The sequence below is a fragment of the Lepidochelys olivacea genome (genome assembly GCF_965140295.1).
Source record: "Lepidochelys olivacea isolate rLepOli2 genome assembly, chromosome: 2".
NCBI lineage: Eukaryota > Metazoa > Chordata > Testudines > Cheloniidae > Lepidochelys > Lepidochelys olivacea.
In genome coordinates this window covers 7,578,910-7,604,039 of record NC_140412.1, presented here as the reverse complement: position 1 = coordinate 7,604,039, position 25,130 = coordinate 7,578,910, and the positions used below count along the sequence as shown (strand labels likewise).

At 43.1% G+C, this 25,130-nt stretch overlaps 1 protein-coding gene across 3 annotated transcripts in view; it reads right to left on the bottom strand.

Moving 5' to 3' along the window:
- Positions 1-25,130, bottom strand: part of LOC311516100 (t-SNARE domain-containing protein 1-like) — a 698,551-nt gene that overhangs the window by 166,146 nt on the left and 507,275 nt on the right. Inside the window, exon 14 of one of the 3 annotated variants that reach the window (XM_084619793.1) lies at positions 9,741-9,845. The exons of the other annotated variants lie outside the window; for them this stretch is intronic. Within the exon in view, the coding sequence (XP_084475919.1) occupies positions 9,741-9,845 (105 nt within the window). The remainder of the gene's footprint in view (positions 1-9,740; positions 9,846-25,130) is intronic. 3 annotated transcript variants of the gene reach the window in all.

The window sequence follows — 25,130 nt, the reverse complement described above, 5'->3', positions numbered from 1 at the left end:
GTTCAAGTCTCCTTTCTGGCTTTTTACTGGGCGCACTGGCCAGGATCCCTCACAGAAATCAAATCACTTGGTTTCTTTGTCTCCTGGGTGGAGGATAAAGATGGAGTCTCTCTGTTCCTTATATCCCCAAAGGGATAGTCTTTGTCTTACAAGTCAGGAAGGCCTCCTGAGGATTCAGTCTCCTGTCTCTCTCTGGGGTGCAAGAGCCATGTTAATTCTCTATCTCTCAAGCTCAGGATCAGGATAAACCCTACTTGTTTAGCTTGATGGCTTTGTTTACTGCTAATACGCAATTTGAGGTAAACCCACATTCCTCTGTCTAGGACAGAACTGTTTATCACCTTTACCTAGGCTAGGATGCCTGGTCTAAAACATGTTCTAGTAACATCATACAGGGGGGAATTAATAATTTCACATATATTATTAACACATCCATTTTACAATAAAATTAATAGTCAGTGTATTCTTAGCTTTCATATGATACCTCACAAGGCACATTTTGTACAAATATTATTGCAGTAGAGTGTAGGTGTGAATACACCAGTGCCTTGGGTCACAGCAGTCGTTAATAGATTGCTTCTGAGTATCTATGTCCAAACCCAAACCACTGCTCCTGAGACTGGCTTTCATCCTTCGGCTATGGGAGGGGAGGTCAGTCAGCAAACAGGATTCTAAGGACAGTTTCGCCAAAATCAATTCATTAAAGTGCTCTATGTAAAAAGACAAAGGTACAAGGGACTCTTAACTCTTGTTAAGAGTAACAAGAAGGGTTTCTTCAGGTATGTTAGCAACAAGAAGAAAGTCAAGGAAAGTGTGGGCCCCTTACTGAATGAGGGAGGCAACCTAGTGACAGAGGATGTGGAAAAAGCTAATGTACTCAATGCTTTTTTTGCCTCTGTCTTCATGAACAAGGTCAGCTCCCAGACTACTGCACTGGGCAGCACAGCATGGGGAGGAGATGACCAGCCCTTTGTGGAGAAAGAAGTGGTTTGGGGCTATTTAGAAAAGCTGGACGAGCACAAGTCCATGGGGCCAGATGCGTTGCATCCGAGAGTGCTAAAGGAGTTGGCGGCTGTGATTGCAGAGCCACTGGCCATTATCTTTGAAAACTCATGGCGATCGGGGGGAAGTCCCAGATGACTGGAAAAAGGCTAATGTAGTGCCAATCTTTAAAAAAGGGAAGAAGGAGGATCCTGGGAACTACAGGCCAGTCAGCCTCACCTCAGTCCCCGGAAAAATCATGGAGCAGGTCCTCAAGGAATCAATTCTGAAGCACTTAGAGGAGAGGAAAGTGAGCAGGAACAGTCAGCATGGATTCACCAAGGGCAAGTCATGCCTGACTAATCTAATTGCCTTCTATGACGAGATAACTGGCTCTGTGGATGAAGAGAAAGCAGTGGACATGTTATTCCTTGACTTTAGCAAAGCTTTTGACAGTCTCCTACAGTGTTCTTGCCAGGAAGTTAAAGAAGTATGGGCTGGATGAATGGACTATAAGGTGGATAGAAAGCTGGCTAGATTGTCGGGCTCAACGGGTAGTGATCAATGGCTCCATGTCTAGTTGGCAGCTGGTACCAAGTGGAGTGCCCCAGGGGTCAGTCCTGGGGCCGGTTTTGTTCAATATCTTCATAAATGATCTGGAGGGTGGCGTGGATTGCACTCTCAGCAAGTTTGCAGATGACACTAAACTGGGAGGAGTGGTAGATACACTGGAGGGTAGGGATAGGATACAGAGGGACCTAGACAAATTGGAGGATTGGGCCAAAAGAAATCTGATGAGGTTCAACAAGGACAAGTGCAGAGTCCTGCACTTTGGACGGAAGAATCCAATGCACCGCTACAGACTAGGGACCGAATGGCTCGGCAGCAGTTCTGCAGAAAAGGACCTAGGGGTTACAGTGGACGAGAAGTTGGATATGAGTCAACAGTGTGCCCTTGTTGCCAAGAAGGCCAATGGCATTTTGGGATGTATAAGTAGGGGCATTGCCATCAGATCGAGGGACGTGATTGTTCCCCTCTATTCGACATTGGTGAGGCCTCATCTGGAGTACTGTGTCCAGTTTTGGGCCCCACACTACAAGGAGGATGTGGAAAAATTGGAAAGAGTCCAGCGGAGGGCAACAAAAATGATTAGGGGACTGGAACACATGACTTATGAGGAGAGGCTGAGGGAACTGGGGATGTTTAGTCTTCCGAAGAGAAGAATGAGGGGGGATTTGATAGCTGCTTTCAACTACCTGAAAGGGGATTCCAAAGAGGATGGCTCTAGACTGTTCTCAGTGGTAGCAGATGACAGAACAAGCAGTAATGGTCTCAAGTTGCAGTGGGGGAGATTTAGGTTGGATATTAGGAAAAACTTTTTCACTATGAGGGTGGTGAAACACTGGAATGCGTTACCTAGGGAGGTGGTGGAATCTCCTTCCCTATAAATTTTTAAGGTCAGGCTTGACAAAGCCCTGGTTGGGATGATTTAGTCGGGGATCGGTCCTGCTTTGAACAGGGGGTTGGACTAGATGAACTCCTGAGGTCCCTTCCAACCCTGATATTCTATGATTCTATGACAGAATTTCAAGGTATTTAGGTGCCTAAAGTTGCACTAGGCACAAGCACTAGGAGCCTAACTCCTCTTGGAATCAATGTGAATTAGTCACCTAGGTGACTAATTCCACTGGAAGCCTATCTGCACTTGTATGAGTGTAAATACTTTAGAAAATCTGTCTTTAAATAAAAAGTATGCCCTCCTTCTCAGCATGAACATGGGGAGGTTAGGAAGAAGTCAGCGAAAGATTCATCTATGTTTACAAAGAAGCCACAATAATTGTCAGGTACCTCAGATTTTTATAAGTGTGTATATATAATTTCACATTTTGACAGCTCTTCAAACAGTAAGAGGTTTTTTGACTGAGACAGGAGCAGATCAGTTAATTATCAACATTTCTGAGCACTGGAAAAGCTATGAAAGTAGACTTTTTTGAGCATTTTTTGATATTAAGCCAGCAGAGGGATGATTGAATCATTAAAACACATTTTAAGGTTTGGGGTTCTTTTTCTTCCTTTCCCGAGTTAGGTCTGCCACTCTTTCGAACCCATCCTCTCAAGCAAACTGAAGCATTTTGCTATGTGGAATTATTTGTTCAACCACTACATGGTTATGTTTTACCTCTCAGGCCCTTTCCCCTCCTGCAGTGGCTCATAGATTCACAGATTATAAAACCAGAATGGACCACTGTGATCACCTAGTCTGACCTCTTGCATAGCACAGGCCACAAACCTTCCCCCAAATAATTCCTAGATCATATTTTTGTAGAAAAAAATAAATAGTGATGGAGCATCTACCACAAGCCTTGGCAAATTGTTCCAATGATTAATCATTCGCACTATTAAAAATGTACACCTTATTTCCAGTCTGAATTTGTCTTGCTTCAACTTCCAGCCTTTGGATCATGTTATACCTTCCTCTGCTAGACTGAAGAGGCCACTATTAAATATTTGTTTCCCATGAAGATACTTATGGATGGTAATCAAGTCACGCCTTAATCTTCTCTTTGCTAAGCTAAATAGATTGTGCTCCTTGAGTCTATCACGATAAGCCATGTTTTATAATCTTTTTATCATTCTCATGGCTCTTCACTGACCCCTCTCCAATTTATCAACACCATTTTTGAATTGTGGGATCAGCACAGGACGCAGTACTCCAGCAGCGGCCACACAAGTGCCGAATACGGATGTAAAACAGCCTTTTTTCTCCTACTGGAGATTCCCTTGTTGATACATCCCAGGATCGCATTAGCTCTTCTGGACACAGCATCATGCTGGGAGCTCATGTTCAGCTGATTACCCTATGATCCCTATATCTTTTTCAGGTTTTAGAGAAGCATCCCTGTTAGTCTGAATCCACAAGAAGAACAGGAGGACTTGTGGCACCTTAGAGACTAACAAATTTATTAGAGCATAAGCTTTTGTGGGCTGCAGCCCACTTCATTGGATGCATAGAATGGAACATATAGTAAGAAGATATATATATACACACACACATACAGAGAGGGTGGACGTTGCCATACAAACTGTAAGAGGCTAAGTAATTAAGATGAACTATTATCAGCAGGAGAAAAAAAAAAACTTTTGTCGTGATAATCAAGATGGCCCATTTAGACAGTTGACAAGAAAGTGTGAGGATACTTAACAATGGGGAAATAGATTCAATATCTTTTTCAGAGTCACTGCTTCCCAGGATAGATCTCCTGTAAGCATGGCCTACATTCTTTGTTTCCACATGTGTACATTTACATTTAGCCGCATGAGAAGCTTACATTTAGCTGTATTACAATGCATGCAGTTTGATTCATTGAGGATACAGCACGTTCCTTCACTCCCTCCATGGTTGATCAACACCTGCAATGGAATCCATTTGGATCCAACCTGGTTATTTCCATACACTTGGGCAGCACAAGTGAAATGACTTCAGTGCTTTCCAAATAATCACTCCCTCAAGAGAATAATAACAGGCAGATCAGAGCAGTTTCGATTCAGATTCTCTTTTTGGATGTTTGCATTTGTTCCTGCTAGTTGAAGTAGAACTGTGATGAGAAATGGAGTGGGCAACACTCTTCAAAGGGCTTGTAAACCTCAGGGATGGAGAAAAGAGGAAGGATTAAAAGCTTTCACAAAGCCTGAGCTACTGAGTGTGCAAAACAGCTCCGGTAGACCATTGCATTGTACTACAGCAAATGATGCATCTTTGATGCTAACACTGAGCTGCTTTAAGTGGCTACCAGTTGGGGCACAATAATGTGAGAGAATGTATTTTCAAGGAGAAGGTTTATGGGGAGGGCAGTCACAATACTCAAGCCTGCAGTGTCTTTAAAGGAAATAAGAGATGCTGTTTGGAACCTTTGTTACCAGATTCAAAAAGAAATGTATTTATTTTCCATTTTCATAGCAACATTTTAAGGTAGAGACAGACCAGAATTGCATAAATCTGGGTGAAAATCAGACAGGTAGGCAGAGGGGAAGGGAAAGGGAGTGAGTTCAAATTCAGATGTCTCTGTGCCCCCAGCTGTTATAATGATAACATAATATATGAATTAAAGTTATCCGCAAGTGTATCTGTATCCATTGTTTCCAACCTAAGAATGTGCGAGTTTGGTTAGTGCTCATGACAGTGATACTAATCTTGTGGTGAAGATACTGGAGTGGGACTCAGGAAATCTGGATTTAATTCCCATCTCTACCACAGACTCCTTGTGTGACCCTAGGCAAGTCACTTAATGTCTCTGTGCCTTACTCCCCCATCTGTAAAGTGGGGATGATGATACTCCTTTTCTCCCCCACGTCATCTGGCTTGCCTATTTAGATTGCAAGCTCTTTGGGGCAGAGACTATCTCATACCATGTGTACTGTACCTAGCACAATGGGGCCCCCAGTGTTGGCTGGGGCCTCTAAGGTGCTACTGTAATCCCAGTAATGAGGGAGAAAGGACATAATAGCAGTGGCTTGAACTACGTGTACTGGGTGGGTAGGCAGCATCTACAATTACCTGTGTTCTCCCACCTGTGCCAATGCCCCTCACTCCTGACGTGCCTTAGGAGTATTGGTTGGTTGGTTTGGTTTTTAGTGGGCTGATGATGGTTTAGGAGGGAACAGAATGAGGTAAGGGTGAGGGGTTGTAACACATTGGGATTATGTCCCAAGCAAAGGGGAAGGCACAAGAGGAGGATGAGGGAAGGAACAAACAGGCTGAGAAGGCTGGCACCCACTGATAGAGTGAAGGGGAGAGGGAGCCATGGTAAACAAAACTTAGGCAACTGAGTAATTCTACGGCAGATTGATGCACAAATGAAGCCAGAGCTGGAACTTGTAGAAAAGGGATGGGGTCAAACTCAGGATGGCCCCAACTGAAGCGATGGATGAAAACGAAATTGCTTGACCTGCCAGAGTCCTTGCTCTGCATGGGAGTCACACTAAAGCATTCACTGGGCTTCCACCCTTGAGCAACACACTGTACCACAGTCTGAGTGACTCACTTTGTAAACCCAGCTCTGGAAACCTACCGTTTAAACAGCACATTTCCAAGGCCACCTCCTGCGGATTGCTCTGAAAACATTACTGCTACTTTGCCTTTCCACAGAACTCCAACTCAACAACCTCCAAGCGATTTAGAGGTGGTAGGCAGGCCTCCCACAACCCCTGGGAGCTAGGGAAGTATAACTGTACCCATTTAGAGAGGGGCAAACCGAGAGGATTAAGTGGCTTGCCTAAGGTCAGATAAGGCCCTGGCGGACTTCATATGTCTGGACTCCCAGGCCACTGTACTAACCCCTCTTCTTGCTCCCTGGAGAGTTCCTTTTGTCTTTATCTAGAGACAACTACTGATTGTCATGGAGAACTGTACTGCCAACCAGCACAGAATCCACAACAACCGAATTTCATAGGCAGCCAGAGCTTTGTACTCAGTCTGAGCCAAGTAGGCTACAGAAGGTTGAACTTCTTAGCTGGGACAGAATATATTTATTGTGGTTTTAGGGCATAGAGCTAATTCATGTTTAACCCTCATTAAACGTGTCAACCTTCCTTGCTAGGGCATGCAGTCTTTCCAATAGATCCCTTGTTAACTTTTCAAAACAACAGTTCCTGCTGAGGAAGGCACTTTTGCAAGATTAGCCTTAATGCTTTCAGAGCCAGGGCCAATTGATTTTATTGTTCATAAGGTAGACACATAGAGGTGGGGTTGCTTTGGCAGCCTCTACATTGTCTAGCTGTGCTGAGCCCTGAATATCCATAACAATCCATTCTACCATGGAGAGAAATGATTTACAGTGAGTTCTCACTCAGGATCTGCCTCTCCTCTAACGTTCTGATACAAATCAGGAATATAGTCACAGCAGACATGTAAGACTAGGGTAACTGTGAGAAGAAACGACTTAATTATTTCATAGATTCATAAAGTTTAAGGCCAGAAGGGATCATTAGATCATCATTCTGACTTCCTGAATATCACAGTCCAATAAATTTCACCCACTTACCCCTGTATTGAACCCAATAACTGAGGGTTGACATTGGTGTATCTTCCAAAAAGGTGTCCAGTCTTGATTTGAAGATATGAAAACATAGAGAATCTACTGCTTCCCTTGGTGCTTCCTTCCAATGGGTAAATCACCCACACTGCTAAAAATGTGTGCCTTATTTCTAAAGTGAATTTGTCTAGCTACAGCTTCCATTAGCTCTTGTTACATCTTTCTTTGTTAAATGAAAGACCCCTTCAAGCATCCAGTATTTTCTCCCCATGTAATCAAGTCACCTCTCAAACTTCTTTTTGATAAACTAAACAAATGGAGCTCTCAAAGTCTCTCATTGTAAGGCATTTTCTCCAGCTCTCAAATCATTTTTTTGTGTGTGTTTCTTCTCTGTATCCTCTTCAATTTTTCAACATCCTTTTGAAAAATGTGGCAGTGGAACTGGACACAATATTCCAATAACAACCTCACCAATGCTCTATACAGAGATAAAAATCAGTTCCCTAATTCTTCTTGCTACTCCCATTTATACACCCATGGGTCATGGGAGCTCTTTGTGCCACAGTGTGGCACTGGGAACTCTTACTCAATTGTTTGCCCGCTATGACCCCTAAATCTCTTTCAGAGTCACTGCTTTCCAGGATACAGTCCCCCATTCTGTAGACGGAGCCTGTATTCTAGATGTATAACTCTGCATTTCACTGTATTAAAAATAATTTTGTTTGAATTGGCTTACCAGGTTACCAAGCAATCTAGATCACTCCGTACATCTGTCCTGTCCTCATCATTATATACCAATCTTTATGTCAACTGAAAATGTTATCTGCATTGATTTTATATTTATTTCAAGATCACTCATAAAAATGTTGATTGGGAGAAAACTTGTAGAATAGCATCAAGGCCTACTACTAACCCCTGTGGTACCCCACTAGAATCACCCCCATTTGATGATGACTCCCCATTAACAACAACTTTTTGAGATCTGTCATTTAGCCAGTTCTTAATCCATTTAATGTGTGCGGTATTGATTTTGTATAGTGTTGATTTTTAATCAGAACCTTGAGGGGTACTCAGTCAAATACCTCACAAAAGTCTACGGATATTACATTTATCTTTATCAACCAAACCTGTAATCTCATGAAATAACTATTAGGAAAGGAAAAAGTAATAAGACAGAAAATATCATAATGCCACTATAGAAATCCATGCTACACTCACAGCTTGAATATTATGTGCAGTTCTAGTCACCGCATCTGAAAAAAGATATTAGAATTGGAAACAGCTTCCAAATGAGGATAGATTAAAAAGACTGGGACTGTTCAGCATGGAAAAAAATGAATGCGGGATATGATCAAGGGATAAAATCATGATGGGTGTGGAGAAAGTGAATAGGGAAGTGTTATTTACCCCTCCTCATAACACAAGAACTAGGGGTCACCCAATGAAATTAGTACGCAGCAGGTTTAAAACAAACAAAAGGAAGTATTTCTTCACACAGCGCACAGGCAACCTGTGGAACTCATTGCCAGGGGATGTTGTGAAGGTCAAAAGCATAACTGGGTTAAAAAAAGAATTAGATAAATTACTGGAGGATAGGTCAGGATACAACCCCATGCTCTGGGTGTCGCTAAATCTCTGACAGCCAGAAGCTAGGATTGGACAACAGGGGGACGGATCATTTGATAATTGCCCTGTTCCGTTAACTAGTTTCCTGTGAAGCATCTGGTACTGGCCACTGTTGGAAGACAGCATACTGGGCTAGATGGACCATTTGTCTGACCCCTATGGCCATTCTTATGTAATGTTAATTAAATGAGGCTTGTTTGACAAGACCTAGTTTTCATAAAACCACATTAACTGGCATTAATTATATTCCTATTCTTTAATTCTTTATCAGTTGCATCCTGTAATAGCTATGCCACTGTTTTGTCCAGGACTGATACCAGGTTAACTGGCCTAACATTACCCAGGTTATCTTAGTGGCCTTTCTTGAATTTGATACAACATTAGCACTCTTCCAGACTTTTGAAATTTCCCCAGTATGCCACTTTACTGATGTTAATGCATGGTATGTACTGCAACTAATTCACATAAAGCATATCATGCTATTGTTGAAGAGACTTACTCAGAAATTCCATTGTTACTGAGGGAAGACAAGGAAGACCCAGCACCAACATCATGCAAAAGTAGTATTTTGCCATTTGATCAATAAAATATTGAATTCTTTATAAGTACAACAACCTTATTTTTCCCTTTTGGTTGAATTCGACTGTATCAAAATTGAGGGACAACACTTGCTAATTATTTTTCTTAGTAGTAGGATTATATATATATGATCTACTTCTTCTCATGTTTTTTTCTATGTACAGAAAACTGCATGCCCAACCGAGATCAGGTTCCCATTCTGCTACATGCTGTACATACACATTAATAAATAAAATAAAATATAATAAATAATAATCATAATAATTAGTATGACCATACTGCTAAGTAACCCTCATCATGGACCAGGACCACACTGTGCTAGCCACTATAGAAACAGAGAACAAAGAGACAGTCCCTGCCTCAAAGAGCTTACAATCTAAGTAGGACATAGGTGAAATCAGGTTCCAGAAGTTATTAGATAACTAGTGTCCCCCTTCTCAGAGTGCATTCAGCCTGTGAAATGGTTCTCATGGTGCAATGTTTTTATCTTGTAGATCATTGGCTAAGTGACTTGTCACTCACCACTGGGGACGTGTGACATTCTGTGAAAACCCGAACTAAGCAGCAACACTCTTCATGTAGTTGGATTAAGCTCCCAGATCCAGCAGTCTGTAAATTGGATGGTATCTGAGGAAGAGAATAAAGCTCCAAGCCTCAGTACTTTTGGAGGCCCTCTCCTCAGGGCTTATTTGACAAATGATCACCAAAAAAACCCCAACAAGCCAGTCGTCTGACATACACTGGGCAATCATCCCCTGCTTCAGCCAGCAAAGAGGGGAGGAGGAATGCTCTTCCCCTTTCACCCACTGTCCCCTTCTTGTTATACTCCACCCCAAGCAGCCAAGTGCCTAGAAACTAGAGATCCCAGTTTTAAAGGGCCCAAGAGCTGTATCTGGCACACAAGTGCCCCCAAACCCATTGCCCCGTTTCACAATTGTTAAATTTCTAATTTACCTCCTTTCTCTTCAAACCCAACCGCTAGAACTAGACATAATCTGATCAAATCTGCACCCAGCATGCCTCTGCTACTCCAGATTTTCAATACACGACTCTGCTACTCCAGTCCTGGAGCCCCTCACCTCTGCTACTGGACAGAACCATAGGAAATGCACAGTACAGCTTTATAAACAGAAAATCATGCTAGAAAATCTCAATCACTTTTTGGAGACAATTACAACATTGAGTAAGATGGGCAAATGCCCAGAGTCTGCAGATCCAGCTCACTAAATTCATTCCTCATAAACCCAACTAGCTTTAGAATTCAGATCTTCAGGCTAGAGAACTTGAACAAAGGGTTAGCAAACAAATGGTGAACAAGTATCTTCCTCTTCAAAACTGTATTCTGAGAGTATAAATCACAGATTTGTACACTTTATAATAACTAGAATCTATTATTCAAAGGAGGGCAATGGTGTATCATGGACAGAATTCAGACCTCTGCCATGGACTGGTTCATGACCTTGGGCAAAAGTTAGGGATGTTATCCTTTGTAAAGCACATTGACATCTGTGGATGAAAAGCATTGTATAAGTTCTTTGTTATTGAGGAGGCACTCAGATTTCACAGGATCTGGATCTCAATGCCAACAAAGCTGCAACCTGTACCATAAGTAACTCTCTGGTTCACACACATTCTTCCTGATCTTCCTTAACCATATTGATTTGGTATCTCCAACAACACTGGAATGGCTGCTAAATCCATTATTTTCTCTCTCACTGGGTTTGGAATGCATTACAGTTAGCTTTCTTCTAAAATTGACTCCCTCAAATGCTGTGTGCAGCCACCCCACCCATGAGCTATTTCTGTTCCAGCCTGACAAGGACAGTGACTGAAGTGCAACTACTCTGAAATCTATTGATTCAATACCTCTTTTTTTCCTGAAACAGTCCAAGGCATTTAATCAATATGGCAATGCCCTGTCCAAAGGCACAATCCCCAGTGATCATAAACTGCCTCTAAGAAACAGAGGTAAGTGATTTTATGACTTGACATCTGTTGAAATGTCCATGTATGGCTGTAACAGATACATATATTTTCCTCTACAAACCAGTTACATAAACAGAAGTAAATATCGCTGTGGCAGAGACGTATAGTTTCAGGTTGAGAACCAAGACCCCTTTGACATCATGATTTCAAACGCATACAAAGAAGAGTCTTTTGCACAAGTACCTCTGTTCTAGGTACCATACATTTGCTAAAGGCATCTGTGACAGCGTGAGGTCCGGCTCGTGTCTTCTGCTCTGTCTACACAGATTGTTTGGAGATCTTTTGCTGTTAAGCCTCACCATGTGGTTTATTGACATTGCTCCTCCCGCCATCTTACAGATCGATACACCACATCATTTACAGCAGCAGTTTCACCTCAGCCCTCTGAGCCTTTTCTTGGTGCAGGCTCCGCTAACTGGCCTCTCTTCCCCAGTCCTTCCTTCTTGTGCCAAATTCTACCCTCTGTTTTAATGGGCTAATTCATTCTTTAATCCTCCCCAGCCCATTTTAATCCACTATTAGGCTCGGGGAGGGGCATTAATGTGTGTTGAAGTGATCAGAGTGCTGGCTCAGCTATTAGTTCCCAGCACGCTGTCCCAGCATCTCACAAACATATCGGGAGGGGAACAAACATGGTAATCTATCTATGGTACTTATGTGGCCCCCACTACTATGGTATCTAAGCGTCTCAATTTTTGTTTTAGTTTCTTAATCTCACAACATGCCTGTAAGGAAGGGAAGTGCTATTATCCTGAGGTACAGGATATCAATGGAATTTAGGAGCCTAAATACCCTTGAGGATCTGGGCAAAGAGACTAAAGCCAGGTCTACAGGAGAAACTTTTATTAGCAGAGTAATATCGGTTCTGGGTGTGATTTTTTTGGCAACATTTCTATTCCAGCAAAAGCACTAGTCTCGTTTGATAGCAGATATTTCATCTTCTGCTCATAGGCCTGGCTAAAAATGCTGTAAAGTGAAGGCAGATAATGGTAACTCGATGATTGGTATCTGTTCTGAATGACAGCACCTCAGAGCAGACGAGCGTGTTTGCTTTTCCCACTCAGGACACGATGCAATAAGAGGCACATGTGGCCATCACTCCCTAAGAACACTGTGCTTGGAAGGAATTTTAAATGGACACCTAAGCAATGAGAAAGACAAGGGAGGTGAAGTAATATCTTTAATTGGACCAGCCTCTGTGGAAAGTAGAAGCTTTCAAGCTACACAGTGCTCTTCTTCAGGTCTGGGAAAGGAAATCGGACTGTCTGAACTAAATAAAAACTGGGACAAACTGAAATAAATGGTCCTCTCCTATTGTTTAATGCACTTAGTAGAAGCTGATAAAGGAGGAAGGTGCTCATCTCACACTGGCCATTAATAAAGGCCAATGCGTATTGGCATCTAACTCCCTTAGGGGCTTCTGAAAATCACACTGAAGATATGTAATCACTGGAAGAGCAATTCAGCTGCAGTGTATACATAGCCAATTTGCGTCATAGCTTTCTGTCTGCACAGATAATCTGAGTCCTGATCCTAAGTGTGGCATAAGATACCCAGATGCAATAAGTAGGCAAAATTCACATCTATACTTAATATGTTTTTGAAGTTCCAATGACCCAGAGCAACACAGAGCCCTCTGGTTTGTAGAGACACGTATAATAGCACGTGATGCCCTATCCATTTCCTTCCCCTTCACAGCCCGGTCAGTTTGATCTCTGCCGGTGCCACACTCACACTCAAGAACAGGGACAGGTCCGATGTATCCAATAGGTGTGAGATCCATGGAAAACTGGGGCCCCATGAGGCCTTCTACGGCCACTAGAGTCTTTGAAATTCCCCCCAAGACTGCCAATAAAGCTACCAAAGAGACAATGTGAATTTAACTCAATGGTTCTCAACCTTTACCATATTGTGACTCTATTCTGAAAGAGACAAAAGGGCAGGGACCATCTGCTCATAGTCCCATCTAGCCATAAAGAAAGGGAGAGTGGTCCTAATGCCCCTTCACCTATTCGTGACCCCCAGATTGAGAACTCCAGGGCAAAGTCATTAGGAGCAAGACTTGCTCTAGTGCATGGCATGCCCGGACTCTCTGTACTGAGGTGAATTCTACCCTATGTGGGAGAAGAAAGATTGCCCCATAGGCCCAGTGCTTACCTTTGAGGACTGGGCTCAATTACCAGCTCTGCTATAGGCTTCCAGAGTGACCTTGTGCAAGCCACTTACTCTCCTTGTGTCTCCTCTGTAAAATGGGGACAATGGTACTTGCTCACCTCCGGCTGTGAGGATACATTGAGGGTATTGAGATATTCAGATAGTTGGATGATGGCAGTCATATAAATACCTTAGATAGACGGAATTGAAAACATTTCTCCTACAGCTTTCCACAGCATATCCAAAGGCCAGGCAGGTCTTGAAAAACAGTGGCTATTGAAATGTCAAGATGGGAAGAATGAGGAAGGAACTTTACAGAGAAATGGATAGCGAGTCGCTTGAGATTACTTTACACGGACTCAGTTATAATGGGTGCCTGAAAAAAAAAAACTGGCAGGCTGGAAAGTTATAAAGCTGAAATATGACCTCAAATGCAGCAACACTTTACTTGGAATGGCCATCTCCCCGCCCCCTTAAACAGTTAGCAATGGCTCAGAGATTTTCCCCACTGCCTACAGGTATCTGACTTCCCTGTATTTATTCAACACAGAACAGATTGATTTAAATCTTTGCCCAGGGTTATTTTTTATACTTTGCATTAATTTTAACACGTAAGAGAAGGTCACATATGTGGCAGAGTTTCCCATTTGGGACAGCAGAAATAGCTGAGCTATTGGAGGGGAAATACACAGGGATTTTAAGGGACTCTTTACATATACAAATGCTCTCCCTTTACTGGGGTGAGGGAAAACAATTCCATTTACATTTCTCAGAAGCACTGCAGGGATGGCTTATAATGCCATTGAAGTGAGAATCCATAAAAACCTGATCAACTAAATGCCATTTTCAAGAGCCCTGCTTGCAAAGGAGCGCTGACTTGTTAAGGGCCACTGTAAACTTTAATGCAATCCAATTTCTGATCATTTAATCTGATGTGCCTGAAAATTAAAACGGGGGCCAAATTCTGCTTTCATCTTCCCCAGGGTAAATTCAGAGTAACTATTGATTTCAATAGTGACTCCAGATTTATACTGGGTAAGATGAATGCAATGAATGAAAGTCATGTCTCCAGACCCAACCCTGGGAAAGACAACTAGGCAAATCAGCTTCGCTTGGCCACAGGATGGGGATTGATAACAGCAAATAATTCTCCTTCTAATAAGGAAGTGGCAGAAATTCTTCCTGGCTTTTCATTGTCTGGTGTATTATCCGTGGGAAGAAGAACTCAGTTAGCTATAGATACATTGTTTCTTTAATTAATGCCCCCCAAAAGAGAAAATGAGCAAACTAAGATATAAATATGGAATTCTTCTGAGAAGGAAAACAATGCTCAAGTATAGAAAATAATTGTTTTAATCCTATTAAGATGATGATTAATAAAATGAAAGAAAACAATGTTTCAATTAGGTTATGTTTAAAGCTGTTCACTTACAATCCATTTCTCCCTCCTGGAGTTCTCATTTGCATTACTCTTTACCTCCCTGATAATGGTCCCTTTCACTTACACCTGAAGAGTTCAAAGATGCAAAACTGGGACACAAATGCATATCAGCTTTCTGGCATTACTCCTTTATGAGCAACAGGGTTTTTTGGGGGGGTTCAACCAATCTGCAAGCTCCTCTTTGGACAACCTGCTCTCTTTCCTTCAATGCATACCATCCCCCTCCTTTCTCCCACTCATCTTTTGGGTGGGATCTCCCCAAAGATGGAGCATCTTCAATCCCATTGGTAGTTGACTGTGCACAGCACCATCCACAGGAGGGTCCTTAGGCTAGGTCTTCACTGCAGAGTTAACTCTTCTGAGGTTGGCCTGATCCGAATGAAGGCAGCTGCCCTGAGACATAACACTCATATGGCACAGAGCAAATGGACTGGTGGCACAGGGTGACTGTGTGAGCAGTTGGAGACTTGTGCTAACTTAAGATGTAGCCCGTACTCCCTGATGGGCTTACCAACTCCAGGTAAAAGCATCACCGCATTGAAGTTAAGTGTTTGTGTTTGGAGGGAAACCAGTCAAGGCATAACTTGAGTCAATACTGCAGTGAAGACAAGTCCTCTGTCTCCTGCTGGAAAGCAAGCCATCAGCTCAGAGAACTAACAAGTTCCCTGGGCCCAGAGATTATATCACTGAATGTAAGTGAGGTAATGAGTTCACTAAACCGCCTGGGACCTGTGCTTTGGTGTTACAGGATGTCCCTCAACTTTCTCTTTCCTGTGCTTTACAAGGCTAAAATAAACCTGACTTGGCAATTCAAGTTAGTGGACATGAATCTATGTCACCCATAAGGTGGGCTGCCACATGCTGCTGGCCAAGGGAAAACAACTGGCATATGACCATCATAAAGGAAAGGCAGAGGGTGCCTGTATGTCTCAGCGAAGTGTCCCAAGAGATCTCATGGAGGGTGGGGGAAGTGGGGGATTGGTTCAGCCCATAATTATAAGCTGAGTCTGAATTTCTTTAAAGTTGAGGTTTTGTTTGGATTTCGTAGTTTGTTTCAGATCTGTGAACTGGTAGCATGACACAGCAGACGAAAACAGAGAGGCAATCAGGAGGGGTCTTCTCCATAAGGAATAATGCTTAGAACAAGAAAGCATTAAGCAAAAAAGGAAATGGAAAACTTTGGATTCCCCCCAATCCTTTGATCCTGGCTGTGGAGCCCAACTTTCCCGAAGCCACTCTCCCCTTCTGTCACCCCATCAGCCAATGTACAGCCCTTCCCCTAAGCACGTGTGCAAGGAGAGGGAGGAGCTGAACATAACTCCTTGTTCATCAAGAAGCAGATCTAACTCCTTGTTCACCAGGAACAGATAATGCCCCTGCACACTGTCACTGGGCCCATCTCCAAATTAGAACTGGCATTTCTGAGCCTCCATCTAGGAGGGAGCTGGCATTAGTGGTCTGGCCTCTTCCACGGACTGCATGGAAGACTGCGGACTACTGTGAGCAGTTTTCTTCCTGATTTAGAACGGGACTTCAAAAATGCAAGAGCACGTTCACTTTCCCTCTCATTCCATTAGGTGTAAATTCCATGTATATAAACATCAGGAAAACTTTAGTATGCAAAAATGAAGGCTGTGTTAGGCATGGATATGGGGATCAGACCTCAGTGTGGAAGTGGGTATAGGGGATTTCATTCTCACTGAGTATTACTAAGAGAAAAATGTTGGCATCGATTCATCATGTTCAGTCCCCAATCTAAAGTAGAGCTGAGTGGAAAACCAAGCGAAAAAAGCAGCTTTTCACCCTGAAAAGCAATTTTCTGCGTGGCCAGAACTACTATGTAAGATGGGATTCCAGGAGACCTCACAGACCTGGGTCTGGAAAAAAATAAATACATGAACCATTGATGTGCTCTGATGGCTTAATGCTATTGGGGAAAAAAATAAAACAAAACAAAAATATAGCAAGTCTCCACAGAACAGCATCTGCAGTTATGCTCCAAAGGCAAGTTATAAGTGCTCTGTCACTCCATCTGCTTCTGGGTATAAGAAGATCACCAGCTGAGGTCAGAAAGATATCTCCTCCACAGAGAAAAATTCAGGTCATGGATGTGTGCACACAATTCTCACTGACTGTAAATGGAGTTGCACACACACATACACCTCAGGACAAAATTTGGTCATGGAGTATTTTAGAATTAGGTGCATTATAGGAGTTCATAGTGTTATATCTAATCAATATAATTCTGCTCACACTGGTTTTACCCCACTAAATTCAGTGCTGCTACTCCTAACGTATGCCAGTTCAAGTGAGATAAGACTCAGACCCAGTATTGCATTACTATCCCTTCAGCATCCGATGCTGGTCATTTATGAGAACTGGCTACCAGACTACATGGTCCACTGGAGTTCTTTGGTGCTGCAATTCATATATTTATGTAAAACTGTTACACATCACCTGGATTTCTCCCCTTTGCTTTCCTAGCTTACATCCAGGCTTCTCTTGGGGGTGTGATTTCTGGATAAACCAGAATGGATTTCAGAGGGGAGCAAATCAAATTTCTAAAAGGTCTGGAAAATAAGATGTGCTGACATATGGAAAGGCTCAGAAAAGCTCTGGAGAAATAACAGGTCAATCACCTATGAACTCAAAGGGATGTGAAAAAGGAGACAGTGGGGTCAGAGCAAGAAGTGTGGGGCTAAAACTGCAGCAGAGGAACTGTAGTTTAACTCTTAGCAAAAATGCTTAGAAAACACTGCCATAAAAGCACGCCAGGCAATGGATCAAACTGCCAAAGGAGCATAAAAAATCATCTTCACTAGAAGTGCTCAAATCTACTGACAGCCATCAATCAGGCCTGCTGAGGGACAATAAAATCAAGCCAGCTCCACGCAATGGGGATGAGACTAGATGACCTACTCTAGGGGCTTGGTCCTGAACTACTGAAGTCAATGGGAGCAGGAGCAGGGTTCAGGTCTCTTCCAGGGCAGTGGGTGCTGGGAGCTGTAAACAATACTTCTCAGCTGGCTACAAAATAAACTGTATATGAATAGCTACAGGATCTCAGAATTTAAAGCAGATTTCCCCCAGTTGCTTAGCTAGAATCCCAAACCAAACACAAACGTCTAAAAAACAAACATACCCGCCCCCGCAGCTTAAACTGCCTGTGACAGTGAGGGACTGGAGGTGATGTCCCAGGTCCCATCCAATCCTGTGTAGCCCTGCTGCTTCTCTTCAGTGTTTAACTCGTGCATGTACCACTGCCCCACTAGGTTCTCGGTGTACGTTCTAAGCGGTAACCATCCTCTCTCATCAAAGGAATCTGGTAAGTACTGGTTTAATTTTTTTCTCTATTTTTTCAACTCCCCATTGTCAATAACATCATTTTAGCTTGAAAATAAATGTCTCCAGGGATCCAGTGCAGACTAATTTTTAAGAGAAAACAAAGCAAGATGTACTTAGTTGGGGATTGGTCCTGCTTTGGGCAGGGGGTTGGACTAGATGACCTCCTCAGGTCCCTTCCAACCCGGATATTCTGTGATTCTATTCTATGATTCATTTCACTGTTGTGAAAAGCACTGGGTCTGCAGCCCTGTTGACGCGTCTTCCATTCACTGAACAAGCATGGCAGGCAATAGCAGCATTAACTTCCCACTCCCCTGCTTCCCGCCAAGGAGTGGCGGATGGAGGAGTCTTCCCGTCTCCATAGCCTGACCAGTCAGTAGAGAGACTGCTAGACTGCCAAAGAGCTCCTAGTGCAGATATGCACTTATTCCTGCAAAACTGCTTTTGTTGGTACTGCTTATCTGACACACACACTCCTGGGTGTAAAAAGCTACACTGGGGAAATTGCTTTGCTAGTAGAAAAGACAGGAGGACTTGTGGCACCTTAGAGACTAACAAATTTATTAGAGCATAAGCTTTCGCGAGCTACAGCCCACTTCATTGGATGCATAGAATGGAACATATAGTAAGAAGATATATATATATTATACACACACACATACAGAGAAGGTGGAAGTTGCCATACAAACTGCGAGAGGCTAAGTAATTAAGATGAGCTATTATCAGCAGGAGAAAAAAAAAACTTTTGTCGTGATAATCAAGATGGCCCATTTAGACAGTTGACAAGAAGGTGTGAGGATACTTAACATGGGGAAATAGATTCAATGTGTGTAATGACCCAGCCACTCCCAGTCTCTGTTCAAACCCAAGTTAATGGTATCTAGTTTGCATATTAATTCAAGCTCAGCAGTTTCTCGTTGGAGTCTGTTTTTGAAGCTTTTCTGTTGCAAAATTGCCACCCTTAAATCTTTTACTGAGTGGCCAGAGAGGTTGAAGTGCTCTCCTACCGGTTTTTGAATGTTATGATTCCTGATGTCAGATCTGGGTCCATTTCTTCTTTTGTGTAGAGACTGTCCGGTTTGGCCAATGTACACGGCAGAGGGGCATTGCTGGCACATGATGGCTAGTATAACTTTGTCTACACTTTTGCTAGCACCGCTTATGTACGTCAGTGATCACACCCCTTCACAACTTTGACCAATACAGCTATTCTTTGAAAAAGTTGTAGCATAGATGTGGCCTTAATAACAACTGTGGTGATGGGTTTTAAGATATGGACACCTGTTCCATCGGAACTGGATTGAGACCCACCATCTCGTTTCACATAGACCACCAGGTAGGGTGACCAGATGGCAAGAAGAAAATATTGGGAAACATGGGAGGTGGGGGGGGAGAGCCACAGACTAACAGCCCCACTGGAGCCATGGGGGAAGGAGGCACACCGCTCGAGGAAGCTGCAGGTCAGGGGCACATGGCCCTGGCTCCCACCCCTGGCTGCAAGAGGGGGGGGAGTATCTCAGGGCTGGGGGAGGGAGTTGGGCGGGGGAGAGTTCAGGGTGCTTTGAGCAGGGGGTTGGACTAGATGACCTCCTGAGGTCCCTTCCAACCCTGATATTCTATGATTTTATGACTGTGGGAGGGGGTTTGGGTGCAGGAGAGGATATGGGCTCCGGGGCACTTACCTCAGGTGGCTCCCCGGAAGTCTTGATGTCTCCCTCTGGGTTCCAGGCGGAGACACGGCCAGGCAGCTGTGTGAGCTGCCTCACCCGCAGGCACTGCCCCTGCAACTGCCATTGGCTGCAGTTCCTGGCCAATGGGAGCTGCAGAGCAGGCGTTCATGGCGGGGCAGCACGCAGAGCCCCCCTGGCCATCCCTGTGCCTAGGACCCAGAGGGAGATGTCGACACTTCCGGGGAGCTGCCTGATGTAAGCACCCCCGGAGCCCACACCCCCAGACGTCACCACTTCCAGGGAGCTGCGCAGAACTGGGTAGGGAGCCTACCAGCCCTGCACCAACTGGACGCCTGGCAACTTTACAATATCGGGACAAACGACGTCCTGATTGTACATAGGTCGGGATGCGGGACAAAGTTAAATATTGACACAGTCCCAATTTTATTGGTATGTCTGGTCACCCTACCGCCAGGCTGCCATCAGATGGTAAGAACTCTTGGACTACCAGCAATTTGGACTAGAATTAAAGCAATGACCAAGGAGAGAAAGCTCTATATTACCCTACCAATACCCTGAGTAATCCAGTAATTCACACTGAGCAATTTATTGTTTGGTTTTAAGATTTCCTTTCTAAATGACACATTAATATTGTCAGTGATGGAGAGTCCACCATAACCTGGGTAAACTATTCCAATGGTTAATTACTCTGACCATTAAAATTTACACCCTATTTCCACTTAAAGCAGTAGACTGGTAGTCAGAGGAACTGAGCATCAGTTTATGACTCTGCTCCAGATTTTCTCCAGGTGTATAACTGGGATGGTCCTTTCCCACCTCACAGGGCTGTTGTGAGGACTCTTTACTTAATGCACATAAAGTGCACAAATACTATGGCGATGAAGAGTTACATTAAGTAGACAGACCACTGTATTTCCAATCTTCAGACAAAATGCTGTCTTAAGGATGCATGCTTGTTTCCCATTGACTGCAATGAGAGCTGTGTGGGTATATGTAAGGGCAAAACATTGGCTCTTGGATTTTAGAAGTGATGCAGTTGATATTTTCACTACTTACGCAAACAAAGTGCATGCTCAGCCAGTTTACGATCTGCATAAGAACATCCTTTCCTCAATTTGTTCAGTTCTAATTAGCTTTTGATGCTAAAATGCAAGGGATGCCTGAGTGAAGTAAAAAATGGATGCACTCATTCTCTCTCTCTCTCTGTAGGCAGTGTTGACGAATGAGACTGTGGGTTGATGTGGCGGGAGTAATATAATTTCTGGCAGCTGGTGCAAGCATATGGTGACGTTTATCGATGCACGTGGGTGCCATGCAGTACGGTACCTCCGAGCCAGGCAGACACTGCAGGCATTTCATTACTTCTCCGATCAGCAAGGCCAAAGCATGGAACTGATGAGGAAGTGAGAGATGCTCCCCTGGACAAGAAGCTCCAGGGCTAGATTGTGGTCCAGATTCTGCTCTCAGTGACACCAGGAGGTTTCTGGTGTAACGCCACTGAAGTTACTCCAAATTCACAGCAATACAACTAAATTTGCCTTTATGGCTTTATTCTGATCTATGTTGCATCAGCCAAAGTGTTTCCAAACTGAGTGTCCAGGAAAAGTTAAGAAGGATGTGAATTAAATCTGCATGGTAGATAGAGCCACCATTGTTTGCCCCCTCCCCCAACCCCATAAGTGTCCTACAGGCAAAGTGTTCCTCACGCCTGACTCAGACAGTCCAATCCATGCAGCTGGCACTGGATGGCCTTTTCCTCTTACTTCTTAGTCCTTGATCTTTCGGACAACCGAGCAGCTGTGCTACATTATCCCCTGTGACTGACTCACAGCTGCAACTAAGCCCTCTCCTTATCGCAGGATCCAGAATTCAATCTGCTCCAGGAAACAGGATGTGGCTAAATGTTTAACAATTCTCCTATTTCCAGATGGGCAAAGAAGTATGTTCTCCATGCGGCTTGGAACTCTGAATGATTTGCTGATTTACCTCTATTCTTCATCTTATGTACCTTAGAGAGACTGAATCTCAGTTGCCATTCTTCTGTTTCTGGAGTTCATTAATTAATGTCACCCAGTCATCCGCAGAAGAGGAATCATTCCTGCATGTCACAAGATATTACATTCTCTAAATGCCCTGGGCTGACTTCACATCCCTTGTTGGTTTGTGGAAAATGAGAGGCTGATGAATCAAATCCAGGTTTCCTAAATGACAGTGATAAAGGAACTTCTTTGGGCTACCAACTCAACAGTCTCCTTGTTGAATAAGTGTCAGCAACAACAATATGAGAATCTACCAGTCAGTACAGGTTTGAGAAGTCCCTCCATCCTGTAAAGAACCCAAGGACTGAATGAAATGCAGTTGTCATACTGCAAGAAAACAAACTTTTCATCTGTGTGATAAAACAGTGGGCACAGAATAAAATTCTCAAATCAACATACATACCAAGACCAATATAAAGGTTTCTGTGTTTGTTGGCACAATAGAATGCAACTGGCTTAATAATGATAGGATAATTTTCAGAGTAATAAAATATGATTTCTTTTAATTTGCCTTCCATTTTTTTAAATGTAGAGAGAGCACTTAGGTCATGTTTTCAAGTTTTTCTCTGCAGTGATAAGGGCTAGAAACTTACTTTTTTGTTTAAAATGAAAGCTGAGATTCTCATGTAACCCTATGACTCCAGAAGCTGGGGATTTAAGAAAATATCTGGCTATCATGAGAACTGGCAACACTGCTAGTGTTGTGGCTGGGTTTACATATATTTGCATTAACGATTTATCAAGGTACCTATTAAGCAGCAATCATTGCAATATGTAGACATGAATTTCCCGAAATACTTTACAAATGTTAACAAATTAAAACCTGTGAGATATTATTATTACCATCACCCAGGGTCCCATATGCTTTGCGGTAGAATGGGACTAATTGCTGGAGCAATAACCTCTAAGCTTCCTGCAACATTACTTTATCCTGTTGTCACATAATACCCTTAATTCCCATCCCTGCACCTTCACATTATCCCACACACCTATGGCTGGCTGCTCATAGTTGAAAATCTTCATTGATGTAAAATGTGTTGATTATTTTCCCAGTAACTTATTTTGAGGAGGGGTTTTCCCTCCCTACTGTACTCTCCAGGCAGCCAGATTCCCCTCTCCAGGCCATGATCCCATGATCTAGTCCAGCATAAAGTTTCCTAACCCTCCCCTATGTGTTCCAACAAAACTTCAGCATTTCTGTGCTCTGGCTGTCCTGGCCTCAGCTGCTGTGCTGTTCTCCAGGCAGCATGCCTCACCAGCCTAGGTCGCTGGCTGCTCCATAGTTCCACAGCTGCAAGCGCCAGGTCTGGCTAACCAAACCCCCTGATGCTTGGCTCTATGGAAGAGTGCAGGGGGCTTGCACCGTAACTGACCCACTCCCCTTTGTGGAGAAAGCTGGAGAATGAGAGACAAAACAAATGATTTCCAGAGGTTCTGATCAACTGCAGCTCCCACCAAAGCCAATGGATAATGTAGGTGCTCAGCATAGCTGAAAATCAGGCCAGTCCTAAATATGGCTTTAGGTCCCTCACTGTACCGACCTAAGCTTGAAAAAAATTAGCCAAAGCAGAACACCTGCTGGCTACAAAGTTTTTTCATGAGATAATTATTTGCTTGTGGCATAGTCTGAATATGGCCTGTACTTTACGTTCCACGCAGCACTGTGATCTCACATGCCAAATAGGGTTGGGGCCTGTGGGTACGTGAATGGGAGATTTCTAAGGCACATCCAAACACTTCAGAAAGAAACAGCAAAAGGTAGTCTTCTGTATCAGTCACTGGGGCACTGTGTTGTTGGAGATACCACTGTTTGGGCTCACTCCAGCATGGGTAATTACATTCCGTCAATGTCAATCCTCCTGCTGTTTCAACTGGATTCCTTTCTTCCTTTACTAAACTGTTTTCTAGTGGGCTTGTGTGCTAATAGAGCCTGATCTGACCATCATTAGAGACACTGGGAGACCTACCCTGAAACTGTTGCTGTGTTTCACCTCCAAGAGGGATGAAATTTCAGTGCTGGTAGAAATGATCTGTATGTCCAGTTTACAGAGCAAGTTGTAAAATGCTTTGTGATCCTTGGGGAAGAAGGGCACTATCAGAAATAGAAGATCGCCTCAAACACATTCATTACATTTATAGACATGTTAAGTGCTTGCTGTTTAACACATTACAAACGTACAGATGAATGCAAACCTTCAGCTTTTTATAGCAAATGATAATTATAATATGTAAACTTCATTATTGTGCACTGATGTTAAAGCGTATTACACTCCGAGGGAACTTACTTGGTTCATTGGGTGTTTTATGAATATAAGGGAAGCAGGAGGAAAGGAAAGAAAATATTTTATAGTGCTATCTGAAAGATGCTTATCCCGAGAAAATGGTATAATCTTTAGAGCAAGAGGGAATAAAAGACACAGGGGTGCTTGTCTTTGACACTAAGGACCCTTTACACCACTCTGACAGCAAAAACAGACCTTAAAGTGGGTGTATACTATATTTATGCTTACTTTAAGGCCCCTTTATACTGTTAAGAGTGGTTTAAAGCTGCCTGAGTGTAAAGGTGTATAAGGCCACAATGTAGCCAAAGTCATTCAGTGAAGGTGAATCCTTCCAAGCAGCAAGCTATTTCAAATAACTGCCTTCTGGTTTGCAAATGTTAAAATGGATTCTGAGATCAACAGAGGGGTTGGGATATAGGATCTATAGCCAAGCACCATTTGTTTTTGATTTAACTCTTTGCACTAGATGAAAAAAACTGGGATTCTGGCAAGAGTCTGGTAATTGGAACTGTGTTAATTCTTACCAAGAATTGATTTGGTTATTTCTTCAATGGCGATTTTAGATCAATTTACCCTTTGCAGGAGCAGAGAGTGGCATGATTCTTAATAAACTGATTTGGTGTGCCCTAGCAGTTTCACACTCTCACACTGGATTATGTATTGGAAAGGAAGAAAACCAATTCAAATATAAAAACAAGGGAATGTCCAATGAAACTGAAAGGCAGCAAACCCAAAACCAATAAAGAGAAATACTCTTTCAAGCAACATATAATTAGCTTGTGGCTCTCACTGTCATATGATGTTGTTGAGGCCAAAAACGTAGCAAGATTTGAAGAGGGATTGGCTATTGATCTGGATAACAAGAATATCCACAGTTATAATACTTAATGCAAACAAAAAGGCTTGGAAGATGATATTAAGCCTCAGGCTTTGTGGCATAAGCCATTCTCTAAATATTAGGGATCAGGATGAGA